The sequence below is a fragment of the Panthera tigris genome, chromosome C1 (assembly GCF_018350195.1).
Source record: "Panthera tigris isolate Pti1 chromosome C1, P.tigris_Pti1_mat1.1, whole genome shotgun sequence".
NCBI lineage: Eukaryota > Metazoa > Chordata > Mammalia > Carnivora > Felidae > Panthera > Panthera tigris.
The window spans coordinates 15266875-15286747 of NC_056667.1; the positions used below are offsets into that span (position 1 = coordinate 15266875).

Here is a 19873-nt window from a genome sequence, read left to right on the forward strand (position 1 = left end):
CTCGGTGCAGGATCCAACATGGAGTGTGATCCCACCAGTTTGGGATCATGACCTGAGCAAAAATCAACAGTTGGATGCTCAATCAACTGAGCCACCCAGGCACCTCCATACTAGAATTTAGTGAGACATCTTTCAAACTGATTTCATAAATTAGAATATACAGTTGCATTCCCTTTGCAACATGCGATTGAAAGAAAATCCTCTGGATTTTAGCATGTTTACTCTGACAGACAATCTCACCTTATAGTTTTCTTTCCACTTAATAAATTCTAGGTAATATCAACAGTCAATTTTATACTTAAAAATAATTTTAACTAGGACACCTGGGTGCCTCAGTCGGTTGAGCATCTGGCTCTTGATTCCAGCTCAGGTCATGATCTCACGGTTCACGGGATTCAGCCCTCCATCAGGCTCTGAGCTGATGGTGCAGAGCCTGCTTGGGAATCTCTCTCTCCCACTTTCTCTGCCCCTCCTCTGCTTGTGCTCGCTCTCTCTCTCTCTCTCTCAAAATAAATACATAAAGATGAAAAAAAATTATTTTATTTATTTTTATGTTTATTAAAAACAATTTTTAATGTTCTATTTATCTTTGAGACAAAGAGACAGAATGAGAGCGGGGGAGGGGCAGAGAGAGAGGGAGACACAGAATCCAAAGCAGGCTCCAGGCTCTGAGCTGTCAGCACAGAGTCCCACACGGGGCTCAAACTCTTAAACCGTGAGATCACGACCTGAGCTGAAGTCAAACACTTAACCGACGGAGCCACCCAGGTGCCCTTAAATAATCTTAACTGGATTTAAATTTGCAGAATAAGTGCCAATACCAAAGCACTGAGGTGGTATGAAAACTACAAGTTCAAATGAAGGTGAAGGAGCAAACTAGGAACACTTCGACAATCCTGGCAACATTCTATGTCAGAGCTGGTGATGCACATGTATTATTTTACTCTAAAACACATACATGGGAGTGTCTGGCTAACTCTGTAGGTAGAGTATACAATTCTTAATCTCAGGGTCATGAGTTCAAGCCCCACATCGGACATGGAGTCTACTTAAAACAAAAATAACACATGTAGGTAGTATGTGTTGTTTTGAAAGTATCAAATATTTCTTAGTAAAATTATTTCAATAAAGCTGTGTGTTATATATACATACTTGAGACACTTAATGAAGCTATAAAGTGTATCATTTTAACAGTGTATTATTTTGAAAGTTGTACTCAGTCATCCTACCCCAACAGCCTACTAGTCACTGCTCTAGGTGCTAGGGATATAACAGTGAACAAAACAACAAAATTCCTTGCCTTTGTGGATAGTACATGCTAGTAGGAAAACATTAACAAAGGCTTTGATAAATGGTGATAAATGATTGGACAAAAAGAAATCACAGAAGGGAGATAAGGTATAGCTGCCCCTTGAACAATGCACAGGTAAGGGGCACTCTCGGCTCCCTTGCATCCAGGCCAATGTCCATGTATAAGTTTGGAATTCTCAAAATTTCATCTAATAGCCTACTGCTGATTAGAAGCCTTACCAATTAATAGTTGATCAACACATATTTTATACATTACATATACTACATGTATACAGTCTTAACAAAAAAGCTGGAAAAAAACATTATTAAGAAAATCATAGAGAAGAAAAAATACATTTATAACACCATACTGTATTTACTGAAAAGAAAATCCATATATAAGTGAGTCCATGCAGTCCAAACCCGTACTGTTCCATGGTCAATTGTATGTTTATTCTACCAGCAAAAATCCAGTAAAAATCCAGGTAATGATGATTTGGTTTCAGATATCAGAACCTTGAGACATGGGTTCTTTCCAATTACCAGCTCTTTCAGAAGATGCCGTTAACTAAATATATTTCTGTAATACTCTTTCCTGGTAAGCCATTCTCTAAAAGGCTTTCAGGTCAGAACTGTTTGCAACATTTTATTTAAAAATTCCTTACACCACTAAACCTCACTGCCTAAACTGATTAGCAAAACAACAAAATGAAATAAAACACAACAAAGTAGCAGAACTTGCTCAATATTTCATACATACTTACCATAAGCATTGGGGAAGTCCCCAGGTCCTGGTCCAGGATAAAAAGGCCCTGGCCCTGGTGGCTGAACTGGATATTGTTGTGGGGGCCCAACATACGGAGGGCCACTATGACGGTACTAGAAAAAAGAAATTAAAGACATTTATAAATAATATGAAGGTAGCTTACTATAAAAAAACAAAGCTGTGTGTATGTGTATATAAGAGAATTACTTAAATAAAATGAAAACACTTGGTTAAATACATTAAAAAATGTTTGCTTGCCATCAAGATGCAGTGAGGATGGAGAGACAGATATGCATTAGGTAAAACCATAATACAGCAAATCAGTGCACAGACCGACTCAGCTCACTGTAAAATTATTTCAGGCTGGTAGCTTTCAACGAAATTGAATGATATCACAGGAACAGCATTAATTACTGAGTCTATTTTAGAGAAGTTGGATGTGAGGAAGGGATGGGGGAAAGCCAGGAGATAAAAATAATTCCTCTAACAGCTTAGAAAAACTTAAGTAAAGAGATGTAGAAATGTCTCCTTACAATATTATGGAAAATGACAAAATGGCGAGACTTCTAACCAACAAGAAAGTTCACATATATATTACTAAAAAAACCACTGCTATCACCCACCCTACCTGCTTCCTCTGATGAGAATGTGAGTAAATCCCCACTCTACTGCTGGACCACACAGACCTGAGAGATACTTTACCTGTGGGATACAGTACTGAGGGCCCTGGGGCACTGGGTACGGCATGGGCAGATGGTTAACCATCATGATGTGCTGATTGGCCTGATACACTGCAGTGGGTGTCTGTGCACCAGGACGAATGGAAGGACTGCTGTTCGGGATGGTAGCTCTAGGAGGCTGTATCTGAGGCCTCTGAAAAAACTGAGGAGGGGAAAAACAAATATTTATATATATATATTTTACAAAGGGAAATATGTAAATTTTACTATCTTGAGCTTTCTCCTTTTTTCCACTAATAAAAAGGTTATCAACTTTAATTGAAAATACAATGTACATGAAAAGAGACAAACTGTCTATGGCTAGGATCAAAAAACATATCCTACACTAGGCACACTAAGTCAAGTTTTGATCAATGCTGTCCCACGTATGAAAACAGGGCGGTCTCACTTTTAAAATGAAGTCTCAGCTAATTTAAACTAAAAATTCTATACCATAATTATTAATTTTAAAATCTGTGATAAAATTAACAAAAGCTTGTCTCTCTAAAACTCGTTCTACTATATAAAAGTACTGATTATTTCACTAAGAGTAGGTGGCTCATAATCAACTTATTAAAAATTAAAAGCAGTCACCTAAAAACAACCATTCAAGTAATTTATAAAATATTTAGAAGAACAAGAAATCAACCTGGATATAAATATTTTCATCTCAGTCAAGTTAAATTAAAACTACCTATAGGGTGATGGGAATGGCCTTCCTTTCCTAAAAAGTGGCGACCCATATTAAATCGAATCCAATTTTACTTTCTTGAATAGTTTGCAAGAGAAGTGACAAATCTAGACAGACTTAAGAATGGTCTGGAAGGAAGAGAACTCAAATGTATCAAATAGCAGCCAGTACCTGTGGTCATTTATGGTTCTCACTGCAGGCTTACAAGCCTTGAAACAATATACCAATTGTAAATTCCCACCATAAATGCATGTATAATCATCAGCAACAATCAACTGTAATTGTCTCACTGTAATAATAATAAGGGAATAGAGCAATAAAGAGGCCATGCAGAACCAGTAGTTGTTACCTGGATGGGTCTGAATCCTCCCTTCAATTATGAAGCAAGAAAGCAGCAGGAAACAGAAAGAAAGCCAATGGAAAAGCTTATAGATCAGTAGGAAGGGGTAGGACATAGCATGCAGCTCAACAAAAATATCTTTGTATTTAGTAATAACAGGAAAAGAAGGAAGATTAGAAAATCAGAATGACAATTCTCCACTTGAGAATTCAAGGACACATGGAATTGAAGAATCAAATCATATTTAATTGAAAATAAATAAATCCAGTGGCAAAAATATTCTAGTAGTAGCCACAAGTTATAACAGCTTGAGAGGATATGTCTACTTATTAGCACAAGTACAGTTGGGACTACTGATTCCTACTATTGGCTCTACAGACACCCATTAGGTAATTTGGCATTAGTTATTCAGCTTCTCTATGATCCACTCTCCATTCTTAATGGAGAAAAGAGGTAATAATAAAAGTGCCATTCATTATTTTAAAGTTTACAGGGGCGCCTGGGTGGCTCAGTTGGTTAAGCATCCGACTCTTGTTGATTTCATGGTTCATGAGATCGAGCCCCTCATTGGTCTGCATGCTGACAGCAAAGAGCCTGCTTGGGATTCTCTTTCTTGCCCTCTCTCTCTGCCCCTCCCTGACTCACTCACTCTCTCAAAATAAATTAATTTAAAAAAAAGTTTACAAAAGTCCTAAGAAATAACTAGGCTTTTCAAAATTTATCAGACCCTTCAGGACAGAAACCTCTCCACTACCACAGTATATAAGAGGCCACTTAAAGCTTTAAAATGGGGAAATAGAAAACTATTCTTAAAATGTGGTCTAGCTCCAAAATCTCCTGAGTTGTTTCATATTCCAGACATGAGTATTTCTACTGGCCCAAATAAAGGCAAGGATGAGCTTTGACCTGTGGGCCCACTCTGGTCACATCCTGTCTTACTCTTCTTAAGCATCAAGCTCCCCAAATGTGATAGAAGAAATAACTTTTCATCCTGTGCTCAATCGGAAGAATCAGGATCCAGCGCCCAAGGCTCATCCCCATTTGGCCTTCATAACCCAGGACAAAGAAAGCCCTAAAGAGATTAAGTCACAGAAAAACAACAGACAGTAGAGCAGGAGAATGGAGTGAATGAGGGAGGCCATAGAGAGTAGCTGATGGAGATGAAAAGAAAGTACAAGAAGCAAAGTTGGTAATACAGGAACCTGGGCTGGGGCCACACCAACAGCAATAGTCTTCTAGTTATTTCCACCGACACAGTTTTGGTAACAGACGCAAGAATTTCTGTTGACTTCAACCAAGAACACTGAACTAGTAAGCTTTCCACCCTAGACTTCACTTCTCTGAATTACACAGCAGGTAAAATCTATTACTCATCAATGTATGTGAGCTATAAACATATTGTAGGAATGAACTTAAGCATTTTTATAACTTGGTTAATGTATTGGGAGCCACAGAACTATTACAGGTCTCAAGGAGAGAATAGTCATTCCTCTGCTCAACTAATTGAGCATTACTAGATATTAGATATAGTAGACAGAAATCTTACTCCTGTAAGATCCTTTTCCACCAACTCTAGAGGGCAGCCAAGATAAGGACAGTATCAAACAGAACAGGTGATGATCTACTGTGGTTATATTATCATCAAATTCTGTCAAAGTATTTACTGCCTGAAGAGACACAATGCTATTAAGCTGTATAGAACAAGAAAAGCAGATATGGTCAGGGTTTCCCCACAATTCTAACAGTTTACTATATGCGAGTCCTTTTCTTGGCACTCTTTTCCAACTCCTCTGCTGGGGTTTTTAACCAGTCTGTTTACAGTAACTGCGATTACAGCTGATTCAAGGAGGATTCGGAACAGCAGTAAGACTATCTTCTTCAGTGGTTTAAAAAAGGAAACGATATTACTGCTAATATTACTGCTAATATTAACGTGCAGCTGAACTCAATAAAACACAAAATTTGTGGTTATGTAGACATGCTTTTTTTAATACACTAAGATTTCAGCTTTGAAGCAATGTAGAAAAATGTATTCATATATGCACACCAAATAAGAGTGGAGATTTATATAGCACTTACTACCTACCAGCAACCACTCAAAACCTTTGACATATATATTAAATTATTCTCACAACACACCTCTAAGGCAGGTACTATTATCACTCCCATTAGATATAAGGGAAAATTGAGGGACTGGAGATCAAGTACCTTACTAAAGGTCTCCTATCCGTAATTTAAACACAGTCAGGTTTAGGTCTCTAACTTTAATTGTTACACACTCCACTTCTCACAGACTGGAAGACCCCTCATATTTTCCAACAACTGTCAGTCAGAAGACATTTTTTCAAAGGCTGCAGGGATGTGTTGAGACCTTTATCCAATGCACTAAGGGGTGCAAATCCCTCAACCAGAACTGATTCCTGGCAAGAAAAATGCTCCATCGGTTACTTCACAAATTCATGCTTATTCTTCAGGAAAACAAATTTCTTCTACCTATAAGATTTCTAATTCTCTATCTCCCTTAAAGTAACTGGTACCTGTTCATATGCTTTTACATGCTTGGTACAACCAACATTTAACAGACCTACTTTTACTCAATCTCACTGCACTAAGATTTTTACAGGGACAGGAGATCTGGAGCTTATTTTTCCCCTTTAAGAAGTTCCTTCCGACCCTCCTTCCCTCGCTCCCCACTCCCGCAGCATGTGTGTGCAGACACACACAAGATTCTAGTATCAATAGAACTAGAAAAGGTGTAATGGCTGGAAAAACAAAGATATAAAAAGAGATGAATTCTCTTTTTTGCACTCTCTCCTAGCCATTCAACTGTGAATTTAGATTATGATTTAATAGTGGGACAGGAAATTTAAAATCTGTGGGTGGGCATGGCAGAAAACCACAGGTTATGAAAAAGAAGGTGTAAGTGTGAATGGGCCTTCCCAAACTGCTTGCAATGCTTCAGAATCCCTTTGCCTGTCTAATGAGTGATGAAGAATCATTAAAAGAATCAAACTCACCTGGACGTGAGGACAGTACAGGCCATTTAATCTAACCACATACCTACAGTTTAAATCTCTTATATGAAATGGCCTTGAGGTTATGAAACTTGAGCAACCCAAGACACAGTTCCATTTCATTGTTAAATGGAGTTCTGACACAGCAGAGGTCTTCCCTTCTACTGGCTCCAAAGTTCTCTCTCTGTCATCTACCCTCTGGTCCAATAATTATTCCTAAAATCACATCAACGTCAAATCCTTCTACCATGGAAGTGACCAATCTCTAAAGTTATCTGAAGACAGCCATCACTGCCAACTTTCACACCGTCTACTTTTTGTTCAAAGCCAATCATTACCCTCCACGTTCTATCCCTTGAACCAAGATTCTGAATTCCCTCTTCAGGTTTCTCTCAATAGGTTTCCACTGCTCCAAGTCTGACTAAATAGAGAACCAAACACAACTATCCAGGTGGCGTCTTCCCAGAACATACCTGGCTTCACTCAATATATGTATCTGTTGCTAAATGAAAGAGAAACATCTGTCTCTGATTCTGGCTGACTACATTTCTACTAATAAAACCAAGAACAACAGAAGACCTTCTGTCAACCACATTTTACTACTGACTGGTACTGAGTTACATACAATCTTTTAAAAACCCTTCAGTCTTCTTTACATATATCCTAAAAATAAGTCATGCTCTTCACTTTTGTATGTACTTATAAAGAGGTGTTCTTGTACAGGAACATACAAGGGAATCTTGCATATTGTTCTTTTGAAAATTTATCTGGCAAATTTAGGGATGCCTGGGTGGCTCAATTGGTTGAGCATCCAACTTCGGCTCAGGTCATGATCTCACAGTTGGTGAGTATGAGCCCCACATCAGGTTCTGTGCTCCCGGCTCAGAGTCTGGAGCGTGCTTTGGTTCTGTGTCTCCCTCCCTCTCTGCTCCTACCCCACTTGCACTTTGTCTCTCTCTCTCAAAAATAAATAAACATAAAAATTTTTTTAAAAATTAAAAATTTAACTGGCAAATTTCAACCCATCATTTCAGACTGTAGAGATACTTCTAGAGTCTGAATATATCATGCAATGTCAAAACCACATAAGCATCAGCAAATTTGACAGGCATATCATTTAACCAAGTCACTGATGAAAATGCTGAAAAAGACTAGGTTAAGAAGGGAGGAATTGTGTATAACACAAGTATCTCCAAACTGGATTTCAATCTGGGTTAAAAGTCTTTTATCTTTCAACTGTCTACTAATACACCAAGAGGATGGCAAAGAAAAGCATCAGCCCTCATTTGAGGTAGTACTTTGGGAAGCTCCAAAGGGCTAAGGCACATTTAAAAGAGAGGCTAAATTTAGAGTACTTGTGATAGCAGACTTCCACTGAAACATTCTAGAAGCCAGAGGAAAAATGTTACCTCTTAGAAAATCCTTCTACAGATGTGATAATGATATCATTACCAAAAGTTTCCTGGACACATTAGTAATAATTGTTTTTTGAAGATGCTGGTAATTATATCACTTCTCATGAATTCCCCTTTCTAAAATCATCAAAAGACAAGGGGATCTCTAAAATCTACATAATACCTCGAAGTTCTCATGGGGCGCCTGGGTGGCTCAGTTAGTTAAGCATCCGACTCTTGCCTCAGGTCTTGATCTCACGGTTCGAGGGTTCCGTGCTGACAGAGCGGAGTCTGGTTGGGATTCTCTCTCTCCCTCTTTCTCTGCCCCTGCCCTCTGTGTGCATGTTCTCTCTCTCTCTTTCTCTCTAAATAAACAAACAAACAAACTTAAAAGAAAAAAAAAAGTTCTTTGGTGGTGCCTGGGTGGCTCAGTCAGCTAACTGTCTGGCTCTTGGTTTTGGCTCAGGTCATGATCTCACGGTTCGGGACAGTGTGGAACCTGCTTGGGATTCTGTCTCTGTCTCTCTCCCTGTTCTTTCTCTCAAAACAAATATATAAACTTAAAAAAAGAGAAAGAAAAAAAGTCACAGATTTCCATATATCATAAAAAAGTTTTAAAAAGAAGTTCTCTGAAAACTACCTATTCATTTTTAGCAACTAGAAAAATCATATTCAATCACATTAGTTCCCACGCGGGAAAAAAACTACTGAATACTAACTTGCAAAAGCAATAAAAACCGTATCGAAAATATGCTTCTGAAACACCTAGCTTTCTGCAATTTATTATTGTTCAGCCTCCTGGAAGAACAGTAAGATTTGCAATTATGAGTTTTTTAGGTTAATATCTTCAAAAATTCTGAAGTACTCTGGAGAAAATAACAGTGCTATGATTTTCTGGCAAGTTACAAAGGGACAAGCAGTAAAGAGTCCACATAATGGGATATCACTCAAGTATCAACCAGAGATTCTACCGACTGACAATAATTTACAATGAAGGCTATTACATTCTAAATTCTTTGTGTATCTTCCCTGCATGTGGCCAGTATCACATACTTCAACATTTCATTAAGAATTAGAAGATGTAAACCCTAGAGCTGAGTTTTCCAATACAATAGCCACTAGCCATATTTGATTACTTAAATTAACATTAAATTAAAAATTCAGTTCTTCAACTGCATTGCACAGTTCAAGTGCTCAATAGCCACATGTGGCTAGTAGCTACTATAGTGAACAGTACAGACACAGAACGTTTTCACCATCACAGAAAGTTCTATTAGAAAAGTACTGCCCTAGAGGATTACGTCAGATGGCAGACAAAAAAACAAAAAAACAAAACCCTAAGGATTCTGTCAGGAACAGAAGGTGTTCTGTCTGATCATAATGTAGAGTCTGGGAAAGGAACATCCTTGTAGAACACTCTACTCATAGGTAAAAATAGGCTGAGAAAAGGGAGAAGAAAGGCAGGCTGTCTTATTGCTAAAGAAAACTGACATTTACCAAGGATCTATTATGTGCAAGGGATTGTGACAGGCAGGCACTGGGATGCTCACAACACCCTTAGGAAATAGGTGCTATTGTTGTAATACTTCAATACTTTATCATTTATGAGCACGTTTTATCATTTCTCAGATAAGAAATGTGATGCTCAAAGTTAGTTTGCAGTAAAGCTAAGATTCCCCGTTATGCCAACTTCTAACCTATATTTTCTTTACTATCTCTGCTGTAACCTTACAAGGCTTTTGTGAGTAAGGCACCAGATAAAATTGCCCATGACTGACTTAAACTCTGAAAAATCTAAGCACTGGTCATAAGACTGCATAAATGCTTGATCTGATTTCTAAGTAATATCCATTAAACTCTGATATGCCAGGTCTGGCCCCAGAGGCAAGCCCTAAGCCTTCATTTATTTTACTTTGCAACTTTAAGAAACTGCCCAGAGCAATACAAGTATTTCTCTACCAGAAACTAAGACTTCAAATATAATAGCAAAACTTTGAATACAAAAACCTTTAAGGGTCATAATGGAAAAAAACACAACACAACAACAACATAAGCCAGCTGTTTTCTTTTAATCTTTTAGCAACAAGAACAGAACTACAACAGGAAAACACACACACAGTTTCAATGCTGGCCACCAGGTAACATATTTCCTTGATGCCCAATACTATTATGTTTTATGAAGCTTTTATTTGTTTATACTAACTCCAATTGCTCTGAATATGGCATATTCTCCAACACTTGTGAATACTATGTGAACTAAAATCATGTATCGACACACCGCAGAATATTTTTTGTTTTATGAACACTCTTAAATACCAATTTCCTGGTCTTTCTCAAAATGCAAAGACTACTCAGCCGTAGTATAAAACCAACACTTGATCTCTGTTGTGAAACCCAAAAGTAAAATAAGGACAGGAACACAAGTAACTTCAAACCACAACTACACAAATTTCAGCTACCAAACATGAAAATAACACAAGTCCGAATCTACATTATACCAAGTGACTTGTTTTACTTATGAGTGTACGTTCTGTTCTGTTCTTTCAGTTTCTAATTACCTTGGGATTTTCAAACACCAGAGTAAAAATAGTTGACATATTTCTCAAGCCAAGGGTGTTCGCATATAAAATTACTTAGTACTTCTTTTACCCTTGAAGAAAACTGTTATTCTAATCTAAGGCTGTCTTCAGACTGCAGAATGCCAAAAAGAAAAGAACATCCTAATTAACCTGAAGAATTTCTGCAAAAGCCAAAAACTAATGATACTGGAAGAAGACATGGCTGACATAATTCTAACTAGAGCATGGTATCCCTGACTAGAAGGACTAAATAAGAACACTGGCTGGCCACACATAAACATATTCTAAATAAAAGTAGTCCCAAGAAATACATTCTGTAACAGTTTCTTGGTTCTATTAAACTAAAAAGATTTGCTATCCAAAATCTTACATGCTTCATTTCAATTCAGGTACTTCACTTTACAAAGAAGAAAAAAAAAAAAAAAATATATATATATATATATATATATATACATACATACATACATACATACATATATATATCCTAGATTACTAGCCTGGACAATCATGCTTTCTTTTCACAAGCAATTACCCGTAACTAGCTTATCGAAACAACAGTACTTATTTTCTTCATAATGTTCAGAGAAACAATTGTTACTAAGCATTCACAAAAAGTTATGTATTTACTGTTGGACTTTAGAAACAGCAATCATAGGAACATCATCCAGCATCAATCAAATTATTTTCTGAAAAAAGATCAAAGCATGAAAGGATATGTGATCAGAAAGGGAGCCACTGATGAACAATGCAATGCGATAAAGGAAAAGTGAGAAACATATTCACTAATTCTAACTCTCAATTTAATGCTTTCTGGTCAAAGGAAACCACCATAACTGAAAAAACCATTTGTGCCTTCAATTCACAACAAACCAAAACTAATATAGGACACAGATGTTTTCCCTTTAAAAACGTATTCTCTGTAAACCACTCGATGTTTTTCACTGTACTGATTTCACTATACAAGTCTCTACATACGGTTTTGTCTTATGAGCATCTCCTCTATGAACCTCTAACTGATGTTAGATCTGAGGAGATCATTTTAAATACCGACTTCAGCCAGTGATTCTCAAATGAGAAACAGTATCACCTCCACTGGGGTTATTTGGAAATGTATGAAGGTGTTTTTGTTTCGTTTTTTAATTGTCACTGGGGGAATCCTACTGGCACTTAGAGCCCTAAGGTTGCCAAATGAACTGCAATTTACAGGGAAGTTTTTCATAACTGGTGATCCCACCCAAAATGCCAATATCTATTCCACAGTGAAACAAACCAAACTAGTCTGTACATCTATGGACACAGAAGAGCAAACTCTTTCTAACATGCTCTATGCCGTTAATACTGGTTCAGCCAGCGCCTGCTCAGCAGTCATCACTTCAACACCAAGCCCCTCCCTCCTCTAGTTCTCCAAGGTCACTCATTACTGCTACTGCCTCAACCAAAGTCACATTATTTCCTTACTTAATTCTCTGTGGCGTAATGAAAAAATTCTAACTGGTATTTAGAAAGAGGGGAATGCCAGAGTAAAAACACCCAGATACCTAAAGTTTTTGTATCCAAAAGCAATGCTCTGTATTTATGCTGCATCTCAAGAATCTATCTTTAAGAACTAGTGTCAGGAAGTCATTATCTTCCTTGTGGATGAATAAGTAATAAGTATACACACATACGTGATTCCAGTTTTTTTAATGGTTAAAACATGCCATAATTTCACAAGTATCATCCTATAGCTAGATAAAGGACCAATCTGCCAATACTTTTTTGAGTGAGTCCTATTACACATGAAAAATGATTTTAGAACTGAAAACAACCTCTTGTCACAAGACTCCTTAAAGTTTTCCTTGGTTTTTGAAATGGAAGAATGACAAAGCATATCATAAGACTTTAGGCTCTCAGACGAAATTTCAGAAGACAGATTTTCCCAAAAAAGACTATTTGTAAAGGCTTAAATACAACATCCCCATTTGAGGACCATCACTATTGAATAGAAATAATAGAAACATTTAGCCTTATATGAAGGAGTTCAAAACTGTTTTTACTTAAACAACAGTTTCTTTCTACTCTACTTCTTGAACAGAGATATCCCAGATTTTTCTGTTAGTGGTCTTACTGGATTGATCCCTGACTAAAATTTAAGCCTGGCCTCTATGGTCCTCGACTACACATTTTTAAAATTAATAATCAATCTTTTTAACTTAAGAGAGTATCTTTTTTTTTTTAATTATTAGTAATCTTACCCCATATATTCTTGGTATGTGCTAAACATTGCTCATCAGTTTACTTGCACTCCCTCGTTTACTCTTCCTATCAGTCCTAAGATGGGTATTAATACAGTGCCCCTTTCACAAACGAGAAAACAAAGGCTGAGAGCAGTGAATAACTTACCCCAAACCACTCAGTTAATAAAGAAGAGTCAAACCTAGGTCTAGTTGACACCAAATTCCAAGCTCTTCAAGTACTTTAACAATACTGTCTGTTGATACTAAAAACTACCCGAGTTTTATTTCTTCATCTAATCCAAAGAACTGCCGTCCACTTCATACAATCACCTCTGAGTTCTCCTGCAAAGTGTCTTTGGAATCTCAGATTTTGCTTGGCTTTTACATCCTCTAACTTGGAAAGACTGTATTTTGAGAAACAGAGCCTGGTATTAAATCACGGGTAGACAAAGAAATCCTTTAATGAAACAATGTCCATTTACTCAGTAGTAAGAATTCTAACTATGATAACACAGGTAAACACTGGTAACTTTTCTCTTGCTTTATCAAACCATATTCTATTGCATAATAATATTAAAAACAGCTACCACTTATTGACTGTTTACTTTGTGTCAGATGCCTTAGGAATCTTATCTCTAATGTAAAGGGTATTTATCCCCATTTTACATAGGAGGGAACTGAGGCTCAGAAAAAGATCTGGTTAAAACAGCTGGTTACATGATAATATGGTGGTAATAAGAACCCAGATCTGTACAACTCTAAAGTCTATGCCCTTTCTACTATAGCAGAAGAAAACGTTTCAGAACACTCTATCAAAAACTATTCGGAGGGAAAAGCCCTGCAAAAGTCTTTTTCTCCCCAAACCACCTCCTCTAGTATATTCCTGCTAAATAAATTAGTGTTAGTGGATACATTTTTGGATATTAATTTAAACAATCACTTCATTTAAAAGAACCAACAGGCTAAGGATAATTCTCTATGCAGCAAATGAATATATATTATTGTTAACTGGATATTAGATTTCAGTTAGCAACTGAGAGTAAGTGGTTTTAGAAATACTAATGCTATTTTATACACATCAATACAAGTTACATCAGAATGTTAACAGAAAACCCTTAGAATGTTGCCTGTTCCACTCAGTTAAATGTAAACAGTCCAGATACCCACAAAATCTGGGGGGGGGGGGGTTTAATTTATCAAAAAAATGTCAGGGTTCTCTACATTCAGAGCAATTATTTTGAGGGGAAAAAACTCCCATAAACAGAAGGGAATGGGTCTGTTAGCACAGAGTGCTGTGAGGTTAGTGAAGGATGAGAAGAGGACCCCACGAGGCTGCAGCTCCTGGAGAGAGCAGCGGAGCGGCCCCTGGAACGGCAGCATTCTCAGAGTCAGCAGCTACTGGCACCCCCGCCTAGTATTACGGGTGATAGTGAAGGGGCAAGGGTACAGTACCTGATGATGGGCAGGTCGAGGCCCCGCTGCAAACTGAGAAAAGGAGGGAAAACAAACACAAAAGGAAAGGCACAAAGAGTCAGAAACACCACAACAAAAACCAAAATGTCACACAATATGCCAAAAGAAAAAAACCCACGAGAAAAAAAAACAACACAAACAGTCAAAGCTTTGCTGCAGGACAGTGACAGACAGGTACTAAGATTCAACAGGTTAACACCACTACCAGGTATAGTTTGTCATTTATCAGCTGGGAGAGAAACAGCTAAGCTGTTAGGCACGTAAGGGTATCCTTCTGATAGGAATAATTAAAAGCAACAACAACAACAAAAAAAACCCTAAAATAAAAAGAAAGTCTGAAATACTAAGTGGTTATATTAAGACAAACATGAAAAAGTCAAGTATGCTTATGCAATTGATATAGCTGGAGGAAATGAGAAAAGCTTTTATATTACAAGAAATAGCCAGGAGGTAATTAAAATGTCCAACAGGAAATAAAGAATGTTAAAGGACTGATTTCAAATTTACTTAAGTTTAATGGGGTATCTCATACATGAAATGGAAATTTCAGTATCTTCCTTTATTTCTTAAAAAAAAATTCATTTATATATCTATAAATATATAAACATATTTATAATATATAAATATGTATTTAAATATATAAATAACTATATATATATTTAAATACAATTAACTAGTAAAGTTTAGTATCAGGCATACCAAAGCAAACAGCTGGTAAAGAATATCACTCTCCAACATGATTAATCAAAGTGGTACTATTATCAGCTCAAGAAGAAAAAAGAGTGAAAGAAGTCAAATCTCTCAATCACTGTTTATACACAACAGCACAACACTGTACATATGCACCTACTGCTATCTGATACTGAGAATAAAAACAAAACAGAATATAACTCCTTAGCTAAATACAGTGCTTGAAAGCAGATAATATATATTCCAACACCTAATTTCCCTAACTTAGAATGAAAGAAAAAGGTCTTCCACCCATAAAATTTTACATACTAAACCTCTAAGATCAAATAATTCTTCATCAGAGCATTAACTTGCCTTCCAATGTGATTTTACTAAAAAGGACAGAGAAAACTTTTCAGGACATAGTGTCTGGACTGGCTACTAATGCATTAACTATCTAAATAATAAATATTAACCACCCTCTTTAGTAGTGAAAACAAAGTATTTACAAAGTGGTTTTGAAAAGCAAACCACACAAGGCTTTGCTTTAATACATTTAAGGACCTAAAATCTACGTCTTCAATTATTTTCTTTCCTAGACTAGAGCCATCCTTCTGTCGACTCATCACTACAGGTGAATCAGACTAAAGATTAACTAGGAAACAATCCCTCAGACTCAGAATTCAAATTATGTGCAAAAGATTTGGAATTATTTCCCCAACTGCCATTATTTCACGTAAATAATTTTCAACTACGTGCAGTGGAGCACATGCCACAGAGTAGGAGATGGCTGAAGACTGCTCTACCAAGAATTCACCCTGGAGACTAAAACACCACCTATTATTCAAGTAATGAAATGTGTTTTAAACACATTTTGAAGTTATTCAGCATAACTTAATGAGTTCTTGATGACCTACATGATTAGACTGTGTTAGGTCAGCCATTATATTTGTGAATTATTGTAAAATCGTTTTTCAGAATGATGACAATGGCAGCTATACTCTTCTTACAGAACATTTTCTCTTCACAGAAACCGAGGTCTTCTATTTTCAGTTTTCCAATTATGAAAAGAAAGCAGATCATACCTCTACTATGGACATCAAGTTTCAAGAATAGGCAATACCACCCATGTGGTATGAAAGTAGGGGGTGGAAGTGAGATGTTTCTTCATGACACTTTTGAAGAAAATGGGAAAGAAGGGCCATGTTAAAAAATTAACCTGAGTACAGCAGTACCTGTCTTATCACTGTTCCACAGAAAGGTCCCATTTCTAAGGCTCTAAAATAAAAGTTGCAACTTCATGTATTTGGAAGGTCCAGTCAAAAGATAACTTTCTATGAACAAGAGGAGTACCTTATAAAATTACACATATACTTCAAAAAAACAAAAAAACAAAACAAAAACAAAACAAAACAAAAAAAACAACCAACACAAGTTAGTGGGAAAGTACCCTAGTCTATTTTGCACTAGTCACCATTGGCTATTGAGTTTTTCATTTGGAATGACAATAGTCTTAGTCCTGTGGGTAACTGTAAGCAACAGAACAAACTGTAGTCGCTGCTGGCTCATATTAAAAATAGACACATTCATTTCTTTCTTTTTTTTTTTTCTTTTTACGAGGGGTCTTTAAGATGGTGAGGACTGTAGATATTAAAGAAAGCAGCTTTCTGTGAACTTGGATCCAATGTTAATGCCACCCACCCACCCACCCACCCACCCACCCACTCACTCTTCTGTGCACAGTTGGCAACAGGGCATGGCCAACATAACACTGATGTATCTTTGGCACTTAGCACTACAGAACAGAAAAATAACCAGTGGATACAGGTTACTGAAAAAACCAAACTGTTACCCCTCTTCCAATTAGGCATTTAATAGCTTCACTATTTTAGAGGCTATTTAAAAATAAACTATTGTTTAAAGAGTTCCAGTACAACCAGAAAACGGGACAGATAGGTAACTAATCAGTACGTTTTTGCTTTTAAACAAGAGTTTCAACAATATGAATTTAGCTAAGATACCAGGCATCAAATAGAAATATGGACAAAAAGATAACCTGAAAGAGGGCAGGGGCCACTTGAAGCCACTTGGATTGCAAAGGCAGCTGTCCAGGGAAGAACAGAATAGCCTAAACTGTGCAATTGCCAATGGCCCATTAATGCAGAAATAGAATGGAGTAAGCTTTAGCTGCTCTACAAAGCCATGGAAAGGGTCCCTTCCTTAGTGCAACAGCTTACCTCTCCTCACCAGTTGGGATAGCTGTGGGATGGATGAGACTAGACTATGGCAACTTGGGATGTAAAAAGAAAATGCAATCCTGCCCAATTCCATATCCCATCTTCACCCTCCCAGCACCAACACAAATGAAATAAAGAAAACTGGACCCAAAACAACAAGCAAGAGTAGTCTTGGGTTTGCTAGTCTTGCACTTGTTTTGGGATATGTAATGGAATGTTATGTGTGTGGTTTTTAGTAATGGGGGTGGTAATGGTCACTAGCAGAGCAGATGGCAAAAATTGCATAGAGGATAGTATCTGAAGAGTTTATGACCACAGAAAAATGGCTGACAACTACAGACAATTTCCTCTTTGATATTCAATTATAAAATGGAAAGAGGGAAAAAGAAGCGTTGAAATTTATCTTTTAAAATCAAATTTATCTGAAAGGGATATCCCTCTTTGAGTTTAAAATAAAGAAACATCTAAACCCCAAATTACTCCTGTCTAATTCCCAATCAAGAAGACCCACCCAATTTGTTATTCTTTTCCCCACTATGCCTGGCAGAAACTGCCATGCTAGGTTAGACTTTCAGAGAAGAAGCCATCAGAGCATTTCTGTTCATCAGCCAATAAATGGATGTGGTCAAAAATAATGAGTGCCAGAGGCACCACTGCCTGCAAGAAGTACAGTTTGTTATATTGCTTACAATGCAGTATTTTATCCAGCCTCTTCCAGCCAAGGACCTGTAAACGGGAGTCTGTTCCAAAACCTTCCTCCTCTTCCAGTTGTCTGTGCAATGTATTGGCACTGTTCTGCTGGGCTGTCAAAAAAACTGGTTTAGAGATGCAGCTCTTCAGTCAGGTTTTGCGCCAGTTCTAACCATGTAAATTTCTTTTCTTTCAATAATTATAAATGGGGGTGGGGGTGGGGGTGAACAGGGCCATAGAATTCTTTGCAATAAGAGCTTACCATAATGTCCCATGTTTAATGACTATAAGCAGGGCCTATCTAAAATTAACCTGGTGAGATCTCAGGCCCACTCCAAGTAGTAAAGTATGCACATCCCCAAACCGCTCTCTGAACACAACTTGCATCAGACATCTTGTTGATCATTTCAGCAAAAAAAGAGACAAGCAAACAGGCAACTAGGACCAAAGTCCCACCTCTTTAGAATGGTTCTTCCACCCTCTGGGGAGAACCAGGATCTAAGAACAGGTATTGGAGAAGAGGACAACAGGGAAAAGGAAGACAGAAAGAGGGTAAGAAAGAGATTATATTTTGGTGCAGCCTATGATCTCTAGTTCGTTGAGCAATCTTTCATACATTTCAACATTTCTCAGTTCATGCATAAAACCAAATGAATAGAAGCCAATGCAATGAAATACTCCAGTACTACAGGCAAAAAAAAGCAGGGGTGGGGAACCAAAAGAAGATACCTGTATTCTGAGGAAAACACAGAGCTGAGATACAAGTAGGGATGTGAGATACAATGTGAGATGTTACAGAAGCACCTTCTGGCAAAATCTAATCATGCAGGGCAGGAAACGACGTTCTAAGGAATGGACAGCTGAAGCCACTATATACTTTTGTGAAACAGAAGGATGAACCTTGAATAAATTCTCAGGCTTTGCAATATTTATTGCAATCCTTGTAAAGGATGAGCAAAGAGGATGATAGCATTTTAATTTGTATGACAATTTATTTACCATCTGAAAAAACAAATACACCACTGGTGTATGTCATGCATATGTCCAAACTGTCAAATGATTAGAACTGACCTAGTGACACTGATTTAGAACTATTACTTCCCAAACCACCGGAATTTGCGTCTAATTAATGAAATTTAATTTACGTCTAAAATCACTGTGCTTTACTCTCTTTCTGAATTTTCAACAGTATAACAAATTAAGAGCTGAAATGAAGTGAACTTGAATGCAACCAGATTTTTTTTAATATCATGCCACAGGAAAGTAAAAGAAGATATAAAGCTCCATTTCTTCTTTTTCTTAATTTAAATTATTCCTTATATTAAAGGTCTGAAAATGCAATGCTAACCGATAATAGTAATATTATGATGATAATGATTAATAATAATAATAAAATAAATTGGCTTTGGAACAAATATCTAAAAATGAGAAAAAAAATTAGCCAAAGGAACCCAAGCTATTAAAAACACAAACTTAGATGGAAAATATTATCTAGAACAAGCTTCTGCTTACTTACCGGAGAACGGGTTTGAGGTTGTGAATTCATTGTCTGAGGGGCTTGAGGGTATACCAACGTGGTTGGACCTGCATTCTGTCCAGAGGGATATGGGGTCTGTCAAAAAATGGCAGTAACAATATCATATTTTGAATATATATGGCATGGTAACTCAAATTATTAAAAAGAAATTGACAGATGTATTCATTAGTGTGGTTTCTATCTGTACCACAATATGGAGCAATTCACGATCAGAGCAGCATCTGCGACAGGTTACTTAAAACCTGATAAGGAGACATC

General features: G+C 37.1%; 1 protein-coding gene across 17 annotated transcripts in view; it reads right to left on the bottom strand.

The window, feature by feature from the left end:
• Positions 1–19873, bottom strand: part of EIF4G3 (eukaryotic translation initiation factor 4 gamma 3) — a 313469-nt gene that overhangs the window by 136715 nt on the left and 156881 nt on the right. For 10 of the 17 annotated variants that reach the window (XM_042998046.1, XM_042998035.1, XM_042998040.1 and 7 more), the window contains 5 exons: positions 19595–19690; positions 18078–18191; positions 14462–14494; positions 2759–2938; positions 2055–2169 (listed from right to left, as the gene is read on the bottom strand). In XM_042998046.1, coding sequence (XP_042853980.1) covers positions 2055–2169; positions 2759–2938; positions 14462–14494; positions 18078–18191; positions 19595–19624 — 472 coding nt within the window. In that variant the 5' untranslated portion in view covers positions 19625–19690. Of the gene's footprint in view, positions 1–2054; positions 2170–2758; positions 2939–3815; positions 3837–6823; positions 7443–14461; positions 14495–18077; positions 18192–19594; positions 19691–19873 lie in introns of those variants that run through there. The other 7 variants (XM_042998042.1, XM_042998041.1, XM_042998034.1 and 4 more) reach the window with 5 other exon arrangements.